Source organism: Phyllostomus discolor, chromosome 2 (genome assembly GCF_004126475.2).
Source record: "Phyllostomus discolor isolate MPI-MPIP mPhyDis1 chromosome 2, mPhyDis1.pri.v3, whole genome shotgun sequence".
Lineage (NCBI taxonomy): Eukaryota > Metazoa > Chordata > Mammalia > Chiroptera > Phyllostomidae > Phyllostomus > Phyllostomus discolor.
The window spans coordinates 169489752-169509551 of record NC_040904.2 but is presented as its reverse complement, the minus strand read 5'-3'; the positions used below and the strand labels follow the sequence as shown (position 1 = coordinate 169509551).

At 32.4% G+C, this 19800-nt stretch overlaps 1 protein-coding gene across 2 annotated transcripts in view; it reads left to right on the top strand.

The window, feature by feature from the left end:
* ARID2 (AT-rich interaction domain 2) overlaps window positions 1-19800 on the top strand; it is a 164271-nt gene that overhangs the window by 92716 nt on the left and 51755 nt on the right. For both annotated transcript variants that reach the window (XM_028531863.2, XM_036019142.1), the window contains exons 5-14: window positions 589-807; window positions 2865-2932; window positions 6971-7037; window positions 7125-7375; window positions 7710-7806; window positions 7903-8112; window positions 8944-9111; window positions 16728-16809; window positions 18696-18830; window positions 19413-19609. In XM_028531863.2, coding sequence (XP_028387664.1) covers window positions 589-807; window positions 2865-2932; window positions 6971-7037; window positions 7125-7375; window positions 7710-7806; window positions 7903-8112; window positions 8944-9111; window positions 16728-16809; window positions 18696-18830; window positions 19413-19609 — 1494 coding nt within the window. The remainder of the gene's footprint in view (window positions 1-588; window positions 808-2864; window positions 2933-6970; window positions 7038-7124; window positions 7376-7709; window positions 7807-7902; window positions 8113-8943; window positions 9112-16727; window positions 16810-18695; window positions 18831-19412; window positions 19610-19800) is intronic.

Sequence of the window (19800 nt, the reverse complement as noted above, 5' to 3'; positions counted from 1 at the left end):
AGTTGGTGTCCTCCTGTACTAGTTGTGCAAATAAACCTGAGGCAGGATCTGTCAAAAAAGTTAGTAAATTAAAAAAAAAAAGAAATCAGACAAAAGACTACATACTGTATGACTCCATTTATTTGGCATTCTGAAATAAAGCTATACATACTCTGGTTTCTCTTCAGATCGTATAAATCTTTCACCTTTGACTGAAGTAAAGCTATAGGAACAGAAAGGAAATTAGTGATTGTGGGTAGAAAAGGGATTTGACAAAAAGCATAAAAAGAAACTGAGTGACTGTATCTTCATTGTGGTAGTGGTTAAAAGACTGTATTTATCAAAACTCATATAACTATAGAACCAAAAATTGTGAATTTTACTAGTTAATTTTTTCATAAGCTGACCTAAGAAAGGAATTCTACAGTTAGGTAAAGAAGGTAGGCAGTGTGTTTAAAAACATGACATTGTTAAATATTTCAAAGGAACCAGTCTCTTTACCTTTATTTTATAAAAGAAACCAAACTCTTATGTGGTATTCAGAAGATATTAACAACAGTGGTTTCTATGCCTTGATAAACAAGATGTTTTTGTCTTTATCTTTGTTAGATTATCTGCGGCAAAGTTATGGGCTATCTATGGATTTCAATTCGCCAAATGATTATAATAAATTGGTGCTTTCACTATTATCTGGACTCCCAAATGAAGTGGACTTTGCTATTAATGTATGCACCCTCCTATCAAATGAAAGTAAACACGTCATGCAACTTGAAAAAGACCCTAAAATCATCACTTTATTACTTGCTAATGCCGGGGTGTTTGATGACAGTAAGTTTTAAGCTGAATACATTGAATGATAATTCTATAATTATGTTATGGATTTTTTTTTAAAGTTGTATAAGGACAAAGTGCTTTTTATTAGTCAACATAATAGCATTTATTTGCTTTTATTAAATGTCTAATTTAAAATAATGAATGTTTTGATTTTTTAACTTTATATATTTGAATAATAATTTAGGCTCACTAGAGCTTTTGAAATTTTGGGTTTTTCTTAAGAGCTGTATATGGGTTTTGATTTGAGAAGATTGCTTGATATAAAATTCTAATAAAGAAAACTAGGATGTGGGAGAAATTGATTTTGTGAAGTCTATTTCTGTTATTGTGTGTTTATAATTTTTAAGTAAACAGTTGAGATCAATGCATTTGAAAATTTGCTGCCTAAATAATCAAAATAAGATTTATCAAATATGTTATATCGTTTTACTCATAGGATTTACTAGATACAGGTTTTTATAAATAAAATTTTTTATTTTCTGTGAAATTATCTCTTACTAAATGTAGGTTTCCTTCAGATGAAGTTGCTCAGTTTTTAATTGTAGTGTAATATTTAACAGATTTAGAAAATATGTTTTGAAATCTTTTTTTGCTCATAGTTTTTCTTTTTTAAAATACCCATATTAGCTGAATGTTAATGATACACAATTTTTTTCTTCTTTGCTTTTCAACCCTCCTACCTCCAAACCATTGCAACTTCTTTCTCCAGAAGTATATCCTAATAAAGGATAAGGTGTTCCCATGAATTGAAATTATTTTATCATTGAGGAAATATATATCACAGTACACCCAGCCTGAAAATTTCTTGTAATATTTTTTACATTCATGACTTTTCTTATTCTAAATACCAGTATGTTTGCAAATTAGTTTATTTTTCTGTGATTTGATTTGTGTCAAGTTGTGTGCTTTCCAACTAAATTTATTAGGGATAATCTAAGTAGGATTCCTTAAATTTTGACATGTACTTATTTTATGAAGTACATTGAAGGCTATTTTAAAATTAGTTTAAATAAAACTAAGACTTAATTTCTTATTCTTCCTGAAACTACTCTTGGTTACATGGAGAAGGAACAAAAATCAGTATTGCTTAGTTTATGTTGTAACTTTGAAGATCTAAATTTGGTGAATTTTCATTATAATTTTGTGTTCTTTGGTTTCTAATATTTTATTTTGATATTTTATTTTTTTTTAATTTAATTTTCAATTTTCATTCAACATTATTTTGTATTAGTTATTTTGATATTGTAAAGATATCTTTCAGCATTTAATATAAAATGGAGTTCAAGATTGTTTTATATTTTTAGAAACCTTAAAGTTTTGGGAAAGAATTATTCTTAAACCAGAATAACTTTTTTTGAAGTCTTCTCATTTACCATGAACAAGGATTATACATGTATAAATGATAGAGGTAATCTTACTAGTTTTGGTGTGCTGAAGCATGATATCCTTTAGACCCAGCTTATCTTCTTAAATTCTTTAAGCATTTTTATTTATCTAAAAGACTAAATTATTATGCACTGTAGCAATATAAAATATTAACAATTTAGAAAATGCTGTTTTAAGGCAGTCGGAAATTTAGAATTCCAGAGTACACAGACTTTATGAAGACCCCCATACTTAAAATATTAGTTTTACATTATGAAAATAGTTTCTTTGAGTTTGAGGATTATGGATATATTTGATTTGGTTAGGCTTTTGAGATGTTTTGATTGATTTTTGGGGGGGCATGGAGTTTCAGTTGGGAGATAAATATAGAGGCCACTCCCACTGAAAATGTGGAATGTTTATACATTTTGTGTTTAAAGAAATGTGATAAAAATGACAACAAATTTAACTTTTACATCTTCTATTTTTTATCTAATATTTGCTTATATAATTTTAAAAACTTTCAAAGAGATTATTATGACTTTCTACCATTTACAATGAAACAGTTTTTAGTGAAGAGGTTATCTTAAAATGTATTTATACTGTTTGTTTTTCCACACCTATGTGTTATTAAGTAGTTAAGTGAAAGGTATAATTCCATATCATTGAATATACTATTCTTTTAGCTTTAGGATCCTTTTCTACTGTATTTGGAGAAGAATGGAAGGAGAAGACTGATAGAGATTTTGTTAAGGTAATTTGAATACATTTTTTAAAAATATTGAATCATTTAATTTATATAGCCAAGGGCTAAGAGTCAATGATGGTTGCTTATTTTATATACATGACACTACCTATATTTTAATTTTTATCATAATATATAAAGATACCTATTTAAAAGTTGTGATTAAGTTGCATGAAAAGCTTTAACTAGCTAATAAACAGAAATAAAGTTATTTTATTATATATTTACTTCTGAAAACAATATCTAACAAAAGCAATACATCTGAGAAATCCCAGATTATTAGCAGCAGTCTGAGTAATTTCCTTAGGCTTGTGTTTCAGTTCACGTAATCACTCTTTAGCTGTGTCTAATATTCCACTTGACTCATTTGTTAAGTTTTATTTTAGTGACTTTTTAATTTCTAGAAATTCACTTTATATTTGTTCAAAGTAGCCCTTTTTGGTCTTCTTTTATGCTTTTAATAATTGTTATTTTTATATATATCCAAAGTATCTTAAAAAGATAAAATTTACTAACATAAATTTTAATCAATGTAATTTAAATTATATATAATATAAGCAAATATAAATATAACTTTATTAATTAAACAAGTTATAAATTGTAAATTAGATATGCATGCACATACAAACACACACGCCTGATAATTCTAATATCTAAGCCTCTTGCAACTCTTAATTCTATTAACTCTAAGAGATTATTTTTTTGTGTTTCATCATGTTGGTTTATAAATTTCAGTGGACCTGTTTATGTGGGATTTTTTTTTTTACAGATAAGATGAAGAGTTTATCAAAATGGCTTTGTATTCATTTCTTTATTGGAGATTTTCCAGTAACTCTGATAGTAAAGTGAAACCCATGGGGGTTGCAGAGCCAGGCTAGTGGTGAAATATTTAGGGGGTTGTGTTAAGCTTGGAGCTCAAATAGTGACTGTCCCTTTTATGTACCACCCCCTTTTTTTGAGGTTGTTAGACCATCAAATTTCTTACATGATAGGGAGTTGCATTTCAAATTTCCTCACTTCACAAGTTGACCTAAAGTTCTATATCCTGTCTCACCCCACCCATTAAAAACAAAGCTTATTAGTTGTAGTAAGGCATATTATTTTCTTAACTTCAGAATAATGGTAATTAAGTGTAAGATGCACAAAATGTTTATTTACATATTTATATATTCAGTCACAGAGCAGAGTAGGGGCTGTCCGTATACTCGCTAATCACATGAAATGAAGAAGACACCAATAAGTTAAGGATGATTAGATGATCACCTCTGTTGCCCATTTTCATTAATTTCTGTTCTTCGTGTCTCTTTGTATATGCTTTGTGTTTAACTTGCCATACTACTAACTTCTTAGGCTGGTGCTTACATAACTGATTTTTTTTTTTTTTAATTTTCTCTAATACATTTAAATCCATAAAATTCCATATAAGCACACATTTAGCTTTTTCTTTCCATTTTGAAATTTCATGTTTTTATTATAACTCAGTTTAAAATCTCTTCTAATTTCCATTATGCTTTCTTTTTGGATACATGGATTATTTGAAGGGAGTTTTCTTAATTTCTAAAAACTTTTGACATTTTTTAAATTTTCTCTTTCTTATTAATATCTGACTGAATTTTACTATAGTTGTTACAGCATTCTCGTCCATTAAACAGAAGATATCTTTTATTTACTTTTAAGTGTACTTTTTTTGGTCTGATATCAATATAACTATATTAGCTTCCACTTGGTGTGTGTTTATATGGTTCATATTTTACTTTCAACTATTCTTACTCTTAATTTTTTAGATGACTCTTGTAAATAACACATTTGGTCTGTTTTTTTTCAGTGTGAAAAACTTTGTTTTTAAATTAATACATTTATTCCATTTACATTAAATGTAATTTTGATATAATTGTGTTATTGTTTAAATTTACCACGTTTTGAGTTGGTTTCTGTATGCCCTGCTTATTCAGTTTTGTTTTTTTATTTTACTCTCTTGCCTTTTTTAAATTGATTTGACTGAGTATTGTTTATTATTTCATTTTCCATCCAGAGTTTAGTGTTTATATACTTATTCTGTTCTCTCATTGATTAGAGATTATAATTTTAATTCTAATTGAGTAAATTACTACTTTTACTAATGTATGCTTCTTGGATAACACAGCAATGACTCCATCTCCATTTATTCACGTTGATTTAATATAATACTTTTTGAGCATTGCTTTATTCTTTTAGGCTTCTTAAAGTAGAATCTTAGACTATTGGTTTTAAACTTTTCTTTTTGTTTAATATCAGCATGTAAAGCTATGGATTTTCTCCACAAACTGCTTTAGCTCTGTCCCACAAATTTCATGCTGAATTTTTATTACCATTTAATTCAAGATACTATCTAATCTTCCTTGTGATATTGTCTTTGATTCATGGGTTATATAGAAGTATGCTGTTTAATTTCTGACCATTCATTTTCAAACTAGTTTTTATTATCAGCATTACTGTTATAATTTTTATTATTATCAGTTTTTAATCATATCCATTATTGTCAGAGAAGATATTCTGTATGTTTTCAGTTCCTTAAACTTACCAAGACTTGTTTTAGGGCTCAGTATATGATCTTTCTTGGGGAACATTTTGTACGACTTGAGAAGAATGTGTGTTCTGCTCTTGTTGGATGTACATTGTGTTTATATCGATTAAGTCAAGGTGGTTGACAGTATTGTTCAAGGTTCCTCTATTATTATTGCTTTTCTATATAATTATTCTATGATTTCCTGAGAGATGAGTATTGAAATTATCAACTGTAATTATGAATGTTTGTATCCCCTTTCAGTTCTGTCATTTTTTGTTTCATGTATTTTGAACTTCTATTATTAATTGCATATGCATTTAGGATGATTATATTTTCTTGATGATTTAGCTTTTATTTATGTGTGATCATTTTGAATTTCATGTTTGATATCTTTATTATTTGAATTTCCTGTGACCCTTTTTTTCTTGGTTATTGAACATTGTCTTTTTTCTTCATATACTTAGCTCTTTTTTTGTTGTTGTGAAACATTTTTTAACTTTTTTTATTTTTGCAATGGTTCCTTTTGGTGGTGGACTTTCTTTCAAACTAGTGACATTAACTGCAAAAGAACGTAATTCCCAGAGTAAAATACAATTATTTTTGAAATATAAATACCGAAGGGTTTGGAAATAAAAAGTGAACTAATAGCCTGTGTGCTTCTTTATGACTACAGAAGTAGCAAAATAATGTAGTTAAATGGCATTGACAAGGTGAAATTAAAGTTCATTTTGTATAGATATATTAGTATAAAGGCATTTGTTTTTTGGCCTGGGAAAGAACATTAAACAATAGATTTTGACCACTCCCTCTCATATACGGAACAAAAAGCAGTTTGTAGGTACAGAAAACTGGAAAGCAGCTGAAATATCTGTGTTACCAGTTCAGGAACACATCACTTCATCATTTGCTATTCGGTTTTCTTCTAGATATAGATTTACTAAGTACCTGTGTCTCGGAGTGTCTATAAACAGGAGCATGTGGTTATGTGCAATTTACTAATGGGATTAATGACTGTTATAATTTTGATGGGCATAAACCCTATTTGTAAATATTTTTCATAGCTGTAAAGTGATCTGAAAATGTCTGATTTATATTGTTGACAATGTCACAGATGCTGCTAATACTATTGTGGTTTGTTGTCTAACATTCGGAGTTGAAGAAAATGCTAAGGAAATGCTAAATTTTAGTTAGAGGTTAATGAACACAGAGGTGTCATATTTTCCCCCATTCAAGTTTTATATATGCCCTAATTTCTTTCACAAACCTTTTAAGGATTTATGGGTCCCAAGCTAAAACCCCCTGGTCCAGAATGATACATTATTGTATAAGTTCCTTACCTTTAGAAAATCAAATATTTATGTCAGTGAATACATAAAATACAATGATGTCTATGTGAATTAAAAAAAGTAGAAATATTAGAGTTTTATTGTACATACCACTTTTAAGTAATAGAATGGTTGTTTCAAATTGTCAGAATTAAGCATAATAATTTCTCATTATAGTTTTGGAAAGACATTGTTGATGATAATGAAGTACGTGACCTCATTTCTGACAGAAACAAGTCTCATGGTAAGTCAATGAGAAAAAAATTTAAGAACTTTAAAATATCAATAATAATGAAGTATTAATGAGTAAAATATATATTTTCTGTTGTAGAAGGTACATCAGGAGAATGGATTTGGGAATCTTTATTTCATCCACCTCGAAAGCTGGGCATTAATGATATTGAAGGACAACGGGTACTTCAGATTGCAGTGATTTTGCGAAATCTTTCTTTTGAGGAGGGCAATGTTAAGCTCTTGGCAGCTAATCGTACCTGTCTTCGTTTCCTATTACTTTCTGCACATAGTCATTTTATTTCTCTAAGGCAATTAGGCCTTGACACGTTAGGAAATATTGCAGCTGAGGTAAGCATGTGACAGTAACTTAAAACAGTTTTTATAGTTAGTGACAGTATTTACTTTAAAATTTTACAATGTGGCATTATTATATTTGCCATATTTATAGAGTATTCAGTGTTGACATATACATAGTTTTTGCCTAAAACAATATTATAGAAGTATCAGACACTTTTGTGGGGAAAAAGTACTTGAAATGATACTCCAAATTTAGTTATTGCTATGCTCACAGTTATTACATTTTTTAAAGTTATGCAGCATTATTCTGTTTATTTTTATTAAATGTGTAATATCCTATACTGGAAGAAGCCTACCTCAATAATAGTGTCCTTTCTTTTTCTAGCTTTTATTGGACCCTGTTGATTTCAAAACTACTCATCTGATGTTTCATACTGTTACAAAATGCCTAATGTCAAGGGATAGATTTCTAAAGATGAGGGGTAAGTGCACAAACTTTTTATCATCTGTCTAAAGTGCACAAACTTTTTTTCATCTGTTAAGGATCACATACATTTTTATGTATGTATGCTTTTCAGGCATGGAAATTTTGGGAAATCTTTGCAAAGCAGAAGATAATGGTGTTTTGATATGTGAATATGTTGATCAGGACTCATACAGAGAGATCATTTGTCATCTCACTTTACCTGATGTGCTGCTTGTAATCTCAACACTCGAGGTGCTATATATGCTCACAGAAATGGGAGATGTAGCTTGCACAAAAATTGCAAAAGTAGAAAAGAGTATAGGTAAGTCTAAACTAAAGAAACATTTAAGTTATTTTCTTTATTAAGGAGAAAATACATAATGTGGTGCTGTGTCAAATCATGATTGATATTAGGGGCTTACTGTTTATTTTAAGGACTCATCCTTTCAGACACATTTGTTTGTATTATTCTTTCTGCCTGTTTTAGATGAACAAGAAACTTCTATCATAATAGAGACCAGGATGTATGTGACTATTATTATTCCCTATTCCTTTTTTTATTTCTATTACTCTGTATGGAATTTGAAATCAAAACTATATTTGACTCTCTGGGGAGCAAGTCTTTCTGTTTCACATTATCAGCTGCTACTATTAAGTGACTAAAGCTGAGTGAAACACACATCCTTCTGTTTCTAGTTGCTGGTAGTGGTACTATCCTTAAACCAGTGAACTCACCTCCATAGTGGATTGTGAGTCATAAATATGCTTACTAAAGTATGTCATGTTAACATTTTACTCAGTGATTCAAATTCTTTCTTTCATATACATACTAAAAATGAAGATTGGAATGAAAAATATTATTGAGAAATAAAGATGTCACTTTTATACAAGTAGTTCCTTAATCTGGCTACACATCAGAATCACTTGGGAAGCTCTTTTAAAATAAAGATACCTAACCCCTACTCCAAAGCTACTAAATCAGTCTTCAGAGATTGAGCCTCAAAATCTTTGAAGATCCACAGATAATTCTAATGTACAATGATTGATAGGCTGGCATTTGAGAAGTAGTATTATGCACAGCATTAATTTTTATGCAGTGTGATTGTTTTATAATATTATTGATTGATAACCATTGGCTTTTAATTTCCTTTAGACATGTTAGTGTGTCTGGTGTCTATGGATATTCAGATGTTTGGCCCTGATGCACTAGCTGCAGTAAAACTTGTCGAACATCCAAGTTCCAGTCATCAAGTTTTATCTGAAATTAGGACACAAGCTGTAGAGCAAGTTCAAACCCAGATCCATGTAGCATCAGCCCCAGGTTAGTGTTTTTATATATTCTTTTTCAGTATGGTTATTGGTTTGTAAGATTTAATACTAAGGATAAATTTAAATATGCACTGTGGGAAACTGACATTTTATAGTAGTAGGGTAGAGAACTTGAGTATGTACTTTAATTTCTTAGATATTTATATTCTAGGAGCAGCAGGATCAAGGTGAGAACAGAGAAAGAATAGTGTAATAGAGAAATGAAGTTAAGCAGAATTTTGAGGAGTGTGAGGGATTAGATTAACTACTCTGAGAACAATAAGTGCCCCAAATGAGGTTCTTATTTATGATTCTGGTCATTAGAAATTGATAAGGCAAGAATAACCTAATCATGTATTTTATAATTTTCTCAGATGGTCATCAGAATACAGAAATATAATATCCCCATAATACTAAAACTTGGACTAAACATAGCAGAATCAGAGCCTAGGATGATCACTCACCTTTGTTTATATACACAAACACATAGACAAGCATGAATACCTGCACTTTACACCTTTCCTGGAGTCCCTTGGGTCGGTTCTGTTTAATATTCTTATTAGAATTCAGACCTGTCTAATAACCAGCATTCTCTCCAGTGTTTGGACTTTTTTTTTCTGGCTAAGTTATTGTTTTTATATTTTAGCAGTCTCAGCCTCTTTGTAGAGTGCTTTCCACATCTTCATTTGTCCTATCAAAAACAATCCATCTTTTATCTCACCTGCTCTCCTACCTCTCACTTTTCCCAAGACATTTCTCTTTACTTGTATTTTGTTTTTAATGGAGGATGCTTATTTTCTCAGTTGATTTTACCTCTTACTTTACAGATAATATGGAAATTGTGTGGCATAAACTTCCTCAACTTCTTAATCCTCCACTTAAAAACCTGTTGTCATCTGAACTTCATTCTTCTTCAACTTCATTTTGGCTCAGCAAGAAATGTTAACCTCTTCTGAATCTGTGCTCTGAATATCAGTCTTTCCCATTTTCTCATTCCTATGTCTTAACCTCTTTTGTTGCCTGCTTCTTCCTTTCATCCTAGAAATACATTTATATCTTTCTCAGTCCCTCTCATTATCCTTAATCTTTAACTACCACATTCATTTAATCGCCAAATCTTGTTGAGTCTTCCTGAATACCTGTGCTTCTTCAGTTGCCAGGGCTTGTGACTCAGTTCACACTCTCATCATATCTCTCCAGCTATCTTATTCTCCTGTCATTTAATCATGGTCCGAATCTCTCTTCTGTGCTAGTTCATAGAATCAAAATTATGGTAGATACTCTTATTTACTCACAGTATGCAGTATGTCACATATTTCATTGATTTCCATTATGTTCTTCTGAAGTATATTGTAGAGTTGTATCATATATGCATGTAACTTATTTGAATTCATCCAACAGTCTGGACAAATAATAGAAGGCAGGAAGAAAATACATAGTTTTGACTAATCTAATCTACCCAGTGAGCTTTCACCTACAGGCAATAGATGTCAAACAGCCAGTGCATATTGGGGATCACTGGTCAGAATATTTAATGGTTTTTTAACTTAAAGAAGACATGAAACCGTTTATATTGCCAGTTAAGTGAGTGGTGGAGGTATATGTTTATCCTCCCAAGAAACCAAAGATTAAATTAATTGAGGGCTATGGAGAAACTGTCCAACCAAGAGAGAAATTAATAAGTTATTAGTGATACACTGAACTATAATGAGCTTTTTGAAGAATATTCAAGGGTATTTTCAATGAAAGCTGCTGTTTTTTTTGCCTTGTCACTACCTGTGAGCTTAACAAATGAACTCACCTCCAACCTAAGATTTGGTCCCTCGCCTGACAATTGACAATTAAGGTTATAGCTTGCTTGTATATGTAGCCATATTAAGTATATTTTATTGATGATGCTATTACAGTTGTCTCATTTATCCCTTTGCCATCCCTCCACCCAGAAACCCCATTCCCTCTAGCAGTTGTCCCCTGAGTTCATGTCCGTGGGTCGTACATATAAATTCTTTGGCTTCTCCATTTCCTTTACTATTCTTAACTTCCCCCTATCTATTTTGTACCTACCAATTATGCTTCTTATTCCCTGTATCTTTTCCCCCATTCTCCCCCTCCCCACTGATAACCCTCCATGTGATCGCCATTTCTGTGATTCTGTTCCTGTTCTAGTTGTTTGCTTTGTTTGTTTGTTTGCTTTTTACATTCAGTTTGTTGATAGTTGTGCATTTATTGTCATTTTACTGTTCATAGTTTTGATCTTCTTTTTCTCAGATAAGTCTCTTTAACATTTCGTATAATAAAGGCTTGGTGATGATGAACTCCTTTAACTTGACCTTATCTGGGAAGCACTCTATCTGTCCTACCATTCTAAATGATACCTTTGCTGGGTAGAGCAATCTTGGCTGTAGGTCCCTGCCTTTCATGACTTTGAATACTTCTTTCCAGTCCCTTCTTGCCTGCAAAGTTTCTTTTGAGAAATCAGCTGATAGTCTTATGGGAACTCCTTTGTAGGTAACTGTCTCCTTTTTTCTTGCTTCTTTTAAGATTCTCTCCTTATCTTTAATCTTGGCTAATGTAATTTTGACATGCCTTGGTGTGTTCCTCCTTGGGTCCAACTTCTTTGGGACTCTCTGAGCTTCCTGGACTTGTATGTCTGTTTCCTTCACCAGATTGGGGACATTTTCTTCCATTATGTTTTCAAATAAGTTTTCTATTTCTTGTTCTTCCTCTTGTTTTTCCAGCACCTCTATGATTCAGGTGTTGGTGCATTTAAAGTTGTCCCAGATTCCTAAGCCTCTTCTCATTTTTTTTGAATTCTTGTTTCTTTATTCTGTTCAGGTGTAATGTTTATTTTTTCCTCCTGTTCCAAATCATTGATTTGAGTCCCGGTTTCCTTCCCTTCTCTATTTGTTCCCTGTGTATTTTCCTTTATTTCACTTTGTATAGCCTTCACTTCTTCCTTTATTTTGTGGCTGTACTCAATCATTTCTCTGAGCATCCTGATCACCGTGTTTTGAACTCTGCATCTGATAGGTTGGCTATCTCCATGTCGCTTAATTCTTTTTCTGGAGTTTTGGTCTGTTCTTCCATTTGGTCCACATTTCTTTGTCTCCTCAACTAGGCAGCCTACCTGTGTTTCTGTGTATTAGGTTGAGCTGCATTGACTCTCCCTGTCAACACACCAGTTATGTTGTAAGGGGTGGAACCTTACATATTCACCAGGGCAGTATGCCCACTTTGCCGCTTTGTGGCACTGTATGTAGGGGAGGAGTCAGAAAGGAAACAGTGCCATTTGATTGGCTCTCGCCCCCTTTCCAGTCACTATCCCCACTTCAGTAAGCAGCTGCCACCTTCTAGCTTCTGCCCTGGAGCTGATTCACAGAGTGGGTGGGTTTGTGTCTGTTCTAGGACCCTGTGTGCCCTTTAAGTGGACTCTTCTGAGAGACTTTCAGTTTCTTCCACTGCCTCATTCCCCACTGGTTTTTACAGCCAGATTTTATGAGGCTTTATTTTCCCAGCACTGGAACCCTGAGCTACACAGTCGGGCCTGGCTTGGATTGCTCATTGCCAAGTTGCCCTTCCCAGTTTATCTGCCACAGGTGAATGTGGGACCACCTGTAATGCCCAGCTGCCACCAAGAGCTGCCTCACTGCACCACATCATACCCTCTCTGCCCCTCCTACCTGTCTGGATGAATGTTTCTTCTCTAAATCCTTAGTTGTTGAATTTCCATACTGTTTGATTTTTCTGGCAGTTCTGGTTATTTTTTGTTTTTAGGTCGGTTGTTATCCTTTTTATGGTTGTGCGAGTGGGCGAAGCAAGTCTACCTACACCTCATCTTTGCTGGAAGTTGTTTTTAATTATTTGATTAGTTACTGTCTATGGTTTGGCTTTCTACACACCACCAACCCCCCCCCCCCCACCATGCCCTAGTTTGTTTAATATTACTTTCTTAGGGAATGGTCACCTTTAAAAGTTTTTCCTCACTTCCTCTCCTCACTAGGAAAACTTAAGTAGTCCTTCCCATTTTTAGGTTAACATCTAAATTTCTTCATCATAGTTTAAGTAGTTGCAAATAATATATTTTTGTATATTAAATTGGGTTTAAAATAAAAATTAAACATTTTGTATCCAATGGAATCCTGATACCATCACTCATTTTCAAAAATGCATACTCTTAATATCAGAAATTTTATGATGTACCTTTCTCTTTGAACTCATAGCCATCACCTTATCACTACTTCTCAGCTATAGATGTAGACATTTTAATTTAAGTTTTTCAATTTCCTATTACTTTATTAAACTCTGTTTAAAATTTTATTTTATAATTACAAATGTTAGTAACACATAGTACATCAAACAACAATAAATGCCTCGCAAATTTTTATAAATAACTATTAAATAAAGAGTAAAACTATTGGAAATACGTCTCTTAATGAGATAGACAAGACTTTTTTCCCTAGTTCTCTGGAGCGTATTCTAGTGTGTCTAGCAATGAATATTTTTATTATTGAGTTCAATATCAATTTTATCTGTTCTTTCTTCTTACAGATATAAGTTGGAAACCTAGTTCATGTCAATAAATAGATGAAGATAAAACTTAAAATTCTTTGAACTTCTTTAGAATTATTTACAATGGTTAAAATTATATTTAAGATCTTCTGACAACTTACTCTATAATTTTGTTGAAATCAAAGAATTAACAATAAATGACTCAGAAAAGTATTTGTGGCTTAGTCATTAGAGACATTTATGAAAACGTATCAAAACGATACTATCAAGATAAGGCTGTAAATCATACTTGCTTCTCTTTTACTTGGTGTACCTTGTTTAATCTGATGTATTATTTATGAAGTGTCAGCACGGTGGCTCTGCACTTCAGTGTGCATCAGAATCACCTGGTAGGCTTGGACGCTGAGTTTTAGGCTCCATACCCTGAGTTTCTGATTCAGGTAGACTTGAGAATTTTCATTTCTCACAAGTTCCCATGAGACGCTGATGTTGCTGGTCTAGAGACTATACTTTGAAGACCACTGAGTTAGGAAATTTAAAATATTGTTCATTTTAAAACCAGTACAATGTTTTTTGATAAAGTGTTTTTACCATGTGCTTTGAATACATTTTTGTAAAACTTTGGTTTGGCACTGCAGATTTACTTCATTTGATTATGAAAACTGTCTGCTACATAACCTATCTGACAAAGGTAGTGTTTATTATTAAAAGTATCCTGCTTAATAATCAGCCTTACTTTCTGTTTCTTAGAAAAAAGCCATTTTTCAATTCAAGAAAGTATATTAATATGCATTCTCACCTTCCTTGCTTCAGAATTCTGTGGTAAATTTACCATGAAATTGTCATCTGAATGAAATAAGATGCCACCACCTTCAGTATTTCCTTAAAATACTCTCTGTGCTTTATTTTACACGAGATTCTGTCTCAGAAGTAATGGGCACTCTTTGGACAGTAGTTCTGGGATAGAGGAGGGAAGGACATTCAGCAAAAATTGTCATCACTCTATAGTGTAGCTGAATTCAGAGCACACCAAAGGGCCAAAATACCTAATTTCTAATGTCCAACATTGCCTTTAACTGTAATAAATAAAACACTGGGATAAAAAGGAAGCCCTACCGTAATACCTTGGTTAAAAGGAGGCTTTGTGGACACTATTGTTTCTAACTCTCTGTTGGGTGTTCCAAGGGTTTTTAAATAATAACTAACATTTATAGTGCTTACTATTTACCAGGCATTGTTTTAGTGGCTCACATATAAGCTCCTCTAATCCTCATGACCTATAAGGGCAATGTACTGTTACTTTTCCCCATTTTTAAACACAGAGAGGTTAGTTAACCTTCCCATAGTTGCATAGCTAGTGCTGAGTGATGGAACTCTAGAGCCTCTCTGACTCCAGAGTCTCCAGAGTCACGCATTTAACCATAATCCTGCAGTGCAATTGAGGATGGGTGAGATCTAAGACTTCCCTGTTCCACAATGGTAGAAGAGCAATTATCAAAGAGGAGATGATACACTCAGGCAACAGTTTTTGGAAGTAATGTATACAAAAGTTGAGTATCTGGAAATTGATTCTTTTTAAAGTATAAGTGCCTTTGTGTCCTTTGGAAGGTCTCAGAATATCCTGAAGGAAATGTTTCTCCGCTTGTAACCACTTTCATAGTAATATATATTCCTGGTTTATATTTATAATTTAATTGTGGCTACATCATTCTTTATTATGTTTGTAAAGTTTTACATAATTTTTAATGTTTCGTGCAAATTGATTAATTGATTCAGTAGATTTTAGCCTAAGTAGGGTATACTCTTATAGTACAATTGATGAAGAAAAGGGAAAAAGATTTTTACATTGGTTCAGGCCCTAGAAAGGTATTTTCTGTGACAGTGTCATTAAATTCGGAGGAGAGGAAAAGATAAGCTGAGGTTGCACCAGGAAAATAATTTTGGTTCTAATTATATTCTGTTAAGAAGCAGCATATCCACAGTATGGCTTCTGAAATGAGTAAACCTGGATTCAAATCCACCACTCATAAATCAAGGCTTTCCAGCTACACCAGCTCTGCTATCTCCATCATGTGTTCCTTTGTGAAAGTAATCTCTGAGCTTTATTTTTTCATCTGCAAAATGGGGATAATTAATTTAGACCTATACATAATATTGAAACAAATAATGTAAATGACTTAATGCAGAGTAAATGTTCATTAAGTGACTGATATTAGCTGCTAGCCCAATGAAAGCAGGGAGTTGGGGGTTGGAGGGGGTTGGGGATTTATCATCAAACAAGGATCAGAATTTCTTCAGATCATTCACAGATTTGGCCGTTCTGTGGAGCACCTCTAGTTCCATTAACTTAGAAATGTGTTTGTGCTGTTTGAGGGTTCTGAGAAGTTTTGCTAAAATGTCATCTGCAGGAAAGTGGGTATACTTTGTAAGTGTAAAAACTATAGAATCATGCTGTTTCAGTAGTGAAATAGTATAATTTTAATATAAATATGTAAGGTTCATAGTTATATTAACTCATTTTTCATGTTTTTATTCGTTCCTTTGTTATATAGCATAGCATTTCAGCTTTATGTTCACCTTATCTCAGAAATTTTACATATGCCACTCACACTGTCAATATTCACCTTTTAAATTCAGAAGTGATGTAATTTCTGATGCAGTATGCTTCTGTAACTAAAGTGAGAGGTGCTTATTTACTGATAGGTTGAGCTGTGTGACCTTGGGCTAGTTATTTTAATCACTTTGAGTCTCAGTTTCCTTATCTGTACCCATCTTACAAAAGAATTAAGAAAGATAATACAAGTAAAGTATTTAATCTGGGGTCTGACCAATGGGGGAAAAGAGTTTATATTAGTGATATAATCCATATTACTGTTACTATTCGAATGATTGTGAGGTTAAAAAATTGTTCAAATAAAGCATCTAAGACAGTGCCTGGTATAATGTGTGCTCCATTATAAGTTGTTTTTTTTTGTTTGTTTGATTTTTTGTTTTTTCAAATTGGTGCATTATGTTTATACACCTTTTTAAAAGGTATTCATTGGTTCAGTGTCCATGAACTAAATATGGTATATAGTGACTAATTTTTAAATGATGTAGCTAATGTATTTCTTTCTTTAGCTTCCAGAGCAGTTGTAGCGCAGCATGTTGCTCCACCCCCAGGAATAGTGGAAATAGATAGTGAGAAGTTTGCTTGTCAGTGGTAAGTGGCTTATTTCTATTAAGGCTTTATCCTTGAGAATAAAGCAAAAAGGAGCAAAGGAAATGTATTTCAACAGTCATCCAAATATTTTATCCTGTATTTCTTTTTAATTAGAATAGAATATCATTTATACATGAAAGAACAATATAAAACCACTTTACCTGTATTTTGGAATAATTTGAAAGAAAAATATTTATCAGAGTCTTCAGAATTATAATAGTCTTTGCCTAAAATTTTATTAAATTACACCATTTCTTTTCACAGTAAAATTTGTGTTAAAAAGTTACCTTTGACTTTGCAGAAAATAAGGTTTGTCAAATTAAAGAATTTGTTCTTCTTAAATTAATGTTTTATTTAAACTGAATTGGACTGACTTTAAGAAAATAAAGCCAGATTTTGTTATTAAATGTCTCTTTCATGAAAAGCAAAATTTCTTATTCATTGCTAGTTAATTTTCCTTCTTGTGAGTCATGAGAAACTAATCAAATGATAGACAGTTAGTCTATAATAAAATAAGCAACTTTGAAAACAGTATTTTTTGAGAAGATTGAGTGGTTATACCTCAGCCATTTTCTGAAAAAATAAATGTAGACTTGGTTTGATTTCATTTTGTCTTAGATAGTTGCTTCTACATTATTTTTGAATTTTAACTTAAATTCTTTAGAAGATTAACAGATTGAAATAAAGATTACTTTCCAATGATGTATTACTTTTTAAATTTTCTTTCCTTGATCCCTTTCTCCCATTTTCCAACATTATTCATTTCTCATTCTATGCTTCTTTCATTCTGTTGTTCCATATTTTTGGTGCTTTCACATACATCTCTGTTCCTATGACAGTTTTCTCTAGACTTTTCTACTTAAATCAGGTTTATGATTTTAAATATCTCTATTTGCTTTCTACATTTCTGTATTGTTATAACATGACCCTTTATACTTGATGAATCTCTTCCAACATTTGGAAATGTTTATCTTCTACATTGAAACCAAAAAAAGTTTTTTGTATCCAGTTTTGAAAACTCTGCACTCAAAGGATTATGGAAATTGAAAAAAGTTATTATCACATCCACTATAAAATATATGGTGTTAGGTATAGGTTTGGTCTTATAAAATTCAGTTGCATATTTCTGCCATTTCTGGGGGGAAAAGGAGAGGCTTGTTTTATCATTATTTTATCATACTCACTATTTGATGCAGTTTATAAGAAACAGCTGTATGTTGACTTGTTATGTATAGAGAGAGTCCTACGAAGAGCCCTTTAAGGGTAACTAGGCCTCCAATCCTAACTTATAAATGGAAGTCTCTTTATGAAAAAGACAAAGTGAAGTTTGAATTAATTTGTGCAGGATTAAGAATAGAAGTCTCTGAAGTGGGGAATGGGAGTGTGCAGCATGGGAAGTATCACTTTAGGGAGTAGTTGGAAGCTTTGATAAGCTTTTTTTCTGAAGGAACTTCATCCAACAGCCAAACAAAGTTTAACTTCAGTTTTCCCTCCATTTTCCTTGTCTACAGTAGCTCATCATTGGGAACTTCTGTTATATTTTGATTATTACAAGATGGGAACCTGACTAGATATTCACTAAATAAAACTATTTATTGTAGAATATTTGTTGCCTGCTCTCACTGGGATGTGAGCACAGTTTTTATTTTGTTGTTAGAGATGTTTTGCATTATAATAAGTAGACTAGTTAATCTCTTTATCTGATTTAGTCTAATTGAAACCTAGCATGTATTTTTGCTAATAATATATGAAACAGTAATATTTGACAAAGTATAATTATTAGTTTATAATACATAACACATTGCCTTTAAATGGTTTTAGCATACTTAAATATAGATTCTCCTATAGTGTCTTGCATAATGCCATTTATTTTTCTCCTCTTTTAGGCTAAATGCTCATTTTGAAGTAAATCCAGATTGTTCTGTCTCTCGAGCAGAGATGTATTCTGAGTACCTCTCAACTTGCAGTAAATTAGCTCGTGGTGGAATCCTAACATCAACTGGATTTTATAAATGTCTTAGGTAGGATACATAGTCCTTAACTTTAAAGTCAGTTTGTATCACCACACCTGTTGTTCTTGAGAATATACCTGTAAATATCTTCACTACTTAAAATTCCATATGGTTAGGTTGTAGTATGGTGGAAGTTTAAATTCAGGGGAATTTTGGACATCACATCTGGTGTTTGTTCGGGCATTATGAGGTTTATCAAAGATAGAGAAAGAAGAAATTAAGTTTTCTTTTTTTTTCTACCTACTTTTAAATATGTTAAAGACATGGCAGCACTCTCTTCAAATATTAAGGCTCTGACATTTTGCCAAGTTTGTAAAATAGGCATTGCCTAAATGCAGCTTTTTGTTCATTATATATGCAGTAGAATTGTTGAAAACCCAACAAAGTTAATAAATGATGACTTTAAAAATTGGAGAATTGATCTTTTATATTTCTTTCTTTACCCTTGCAGAATATAGTTATATGAATCACACTGGTTCATACATAAGTAGCAATGAGTATACTGCTGCTGTTTGTGTAAATATTGTTAGAAGTTAATGTTTTTTTTGCTAGCGTGCTAGTTATCAAAACTGAGTATTGTGTACTTTACAGAACGGTGTTTCCAAATCATTCAGTGAAGAGAGTGGAGGATTCCAGTAACAGCGGGCAAGCACATATTCATGTAGTAGGAGTAAAACGGAGGGCTATACCACTTCCCATTCAGATGTACTATCAGCAACAACCAGTTTCTACTCCTGTTGTTCGTGTTGATTCTGTTCCTGATATATCTTCAAGTCCTTCTCCTGCAGGTATTAATTTGTATTGTTTTAAATATTATCAAGTAGCCCTGGCTGGTGTAGCTCAGTGGATTGAGCTCGGGCTGCGAGCCAGGGCATTGTAGGTTTGATTCCCAGTCAGGGCACATGCCTGGGTTGCAGGCCATGGCCCCCAACAGCTGCGCATTGATGTTTGTTTGTTTCTCTCCCTCTCCCTCTCTCTC